The 2114-nt window shown below is 48.3% G+C and overlaps 1 protein-coding gene across 1 annotated transcript in view; it reads left to right on the top strand.

Annotated features, from left to right (window-relative positions):
* Positions 1-2114, top strand: part of COL4A2 (collagen type IV alpha 2 chain) — a 178889-nt gene that overhangs the window by 154251 nt on the left and 22524 nt on the right. Inside the window, exons 30-31 of the mRNA XM_025044980.1 lie at positions 584-803; positions 1610-1753. Of these exons, the coding sequence (XP_024900748.1) occupies positions 584-803; positions 1610-1753 (364 nt within the window). The remainder of the gene's footprint in view (positions 1-583; positions 804-1609; positions 1754-2114) is intronic.

The following is a 2114-nucleotide window of genomic DNA, read 5'->3' as shown; positions in this document are numbered from 1 at the left end:
GCAAGTGGGTCGTTGGGAGGTTTTAACAGAGGAGCGCATTAAGGGGTGGCAGCTTGTATGGCGGGGGGCTGGGGGGACAGTGGTGAGCTGGGCAGCGATGGAAGCCCTAATGAGATAATGAGGTAGAAGCAGGGCTAAGGATAAGGGAAGGTGGAGCAGCCGAGTAGGCAGGTGCAGGACCTTTCCTAGAACTTAACCCTCAAGCTAGAACCAGAATGGCCAAGAGGGGTGGGCAGCCCGGGAACAACCTAAAGAAGCACACCCTGGCTTAGAGCGGCAATGCCCCCGGCGCCCTGATCATTCCACCACTGTAACTGTGTTCCTTTGGGGTCCAAAAGCAAGAGGACTTGAGTGGACAAAGTCAGGTTCATCTAGATGTCACGTTTGGCTTGAGTCCCACAGCTTTCAAAGAAAGACTTCTTTAGAAAGGCCAGCCTTGCCGGTTTTCTTCATACTCTGGTCACACCTTTAAAACTCACCCATCTGGTTATAGTTTCCCATTTTCCTTCCAAGAAGTTTATTTTAATCGAAAAAGTTTTTGTAATCGATGCCTTAAAAATATCATAAAAAAATATCATTTTCTCTGTGTTTCTTCATCCTGTTTTGTTTTTATTCCCCCCTCTCTTTGACAGGTCTGCCTGGAGACAGAGGGGAGCCAGGTGACACAGGTGTCCCTGGCCCTGTGGGCATGAAGGGTGTCTCTGGTGATAGAGGTGACCCTGGTTTGTTGGGAGAGAGAGGTCATCCAGGAAACCCTGGATTTAAAGGAATGGCGGGAATGCCTGGTATCCCTGGGCCAAAAGGTAACTGTGTAACATGACAGGGGATTACCTTGTGGGGGTTGGGCATGTTAAACTTGGACTTGAGAAGCTTGTGGATAGCCCCACATGCCTGCAGGCTGAAGCCCCAGGACTCCTCTCCCCCAGGAAGCTTCAGACCCTCAGAAAGTGAGCCAGTGCTGCTTAGGCCGGGTGTCCCAAAATGCAAGTTTTTTAATTTGCCAAGAGAGCGTGACAGCCTGAGGAAGAGGACTTATCTGCTTGGGGAATTTGTGGAGAGGCCACCTCAGGAGACCGGATTCAGATTCGCAGGCTGGTTGATGAACAGGAACCAAAACAAAGGAAAACGCATAGATTTATTTGCATGCAGACTGAGGCCAGTCTACCTAGAAGCGAAGCTCTCTGGCCTTGGACTATTACTAGAGGCACAGTGGACTTCCAATGGTTCTTTGCCAGATTTCCATGCTGGGTGCAGTGTTAGCACATGTTAATTTCGAGGGCCCCTTCAAACCTCTCCTTGGTGGACCCACGGACCTAGGCAACCTTCAAGTTTTCCTCGTATCTTACTGCTTGACCTCTGTGTTTTTACCTTATATCTTGTCCCCAGTGGCCAGATGGCAGATGGGCTAACTTTGTACCCCTCAGTCTGTACGTAGGTCAGCAGGCAAGCCCCTTAGGTGTCCCAGAAATCCCTATTTTCGGTTTTGAATCTTAGCATCTTCTAAGATGCTAAGTTACTCTGTGAGTTACTCTGCAGGAATTACTTTTGTCTTTCCAGATTTTGTGTGTCTATCCATGCCTAACCCAACACTTTCCTTTTGTCTCTGAAGGGTTTAGAGGTTCACCTGGGATGGATGGTTTCCAAGGCATGCTTGGGATCAAAGGAAGACCTGGGTTTCCGGGAAACAAAGGAGAGGCTGGATTCTTTGGAACTCCAGGGCTGAAGGGTCTGGCTGGTGAGCCAGGTGTGAAAGGTACGCCCACCTCTCTTTAAGGTCTTTCTGACAGGGTTGAGATTCACTTTTATGGGGGCATTACACTGCTATTAAAAACAAAACTAACAAAAACTAGAAGGCTTTATCTCTGCCTCAACACATTGATTGTATAATAAGGGAACGATCCTAACCGATGGAAACTTTTGAGAAAAAAAAAATGATGGTAGCATTAAGAACCAACTATAACATAAGAAATATATCTCACCATGATTATTCCATGGTCAGCATGAGGAGGTGAGGTCAGGTGAAAAGCAGGAGAAGGCGAATTCTGAAGGAGGGGAGGGCCGTTGGCACAGGAAGGAAAGGACACAGTATTCCAGGACGTGGGGTGGGGGTTCGT

This window comes from Pteropus alecto, unplaced genomic scaffold, assembly GCF_000325575.1.
Source record: "Pteropus alecto unplaced genomic scaffold, ASM32557v1 scaffold13, whole genome shotgun sequence".
Lineage (NCBI taxonomy): Eukaryota > Metazoa > Chordata > Mammalia > Chiroptera > Pteropodidae > Pteropus > Pteropus alecto.
The sequence above is the reverse complement of the archived record's forward strand: the minus strand, read 5'-3'. Positions and strand labels throughout refer to the sequence as shown.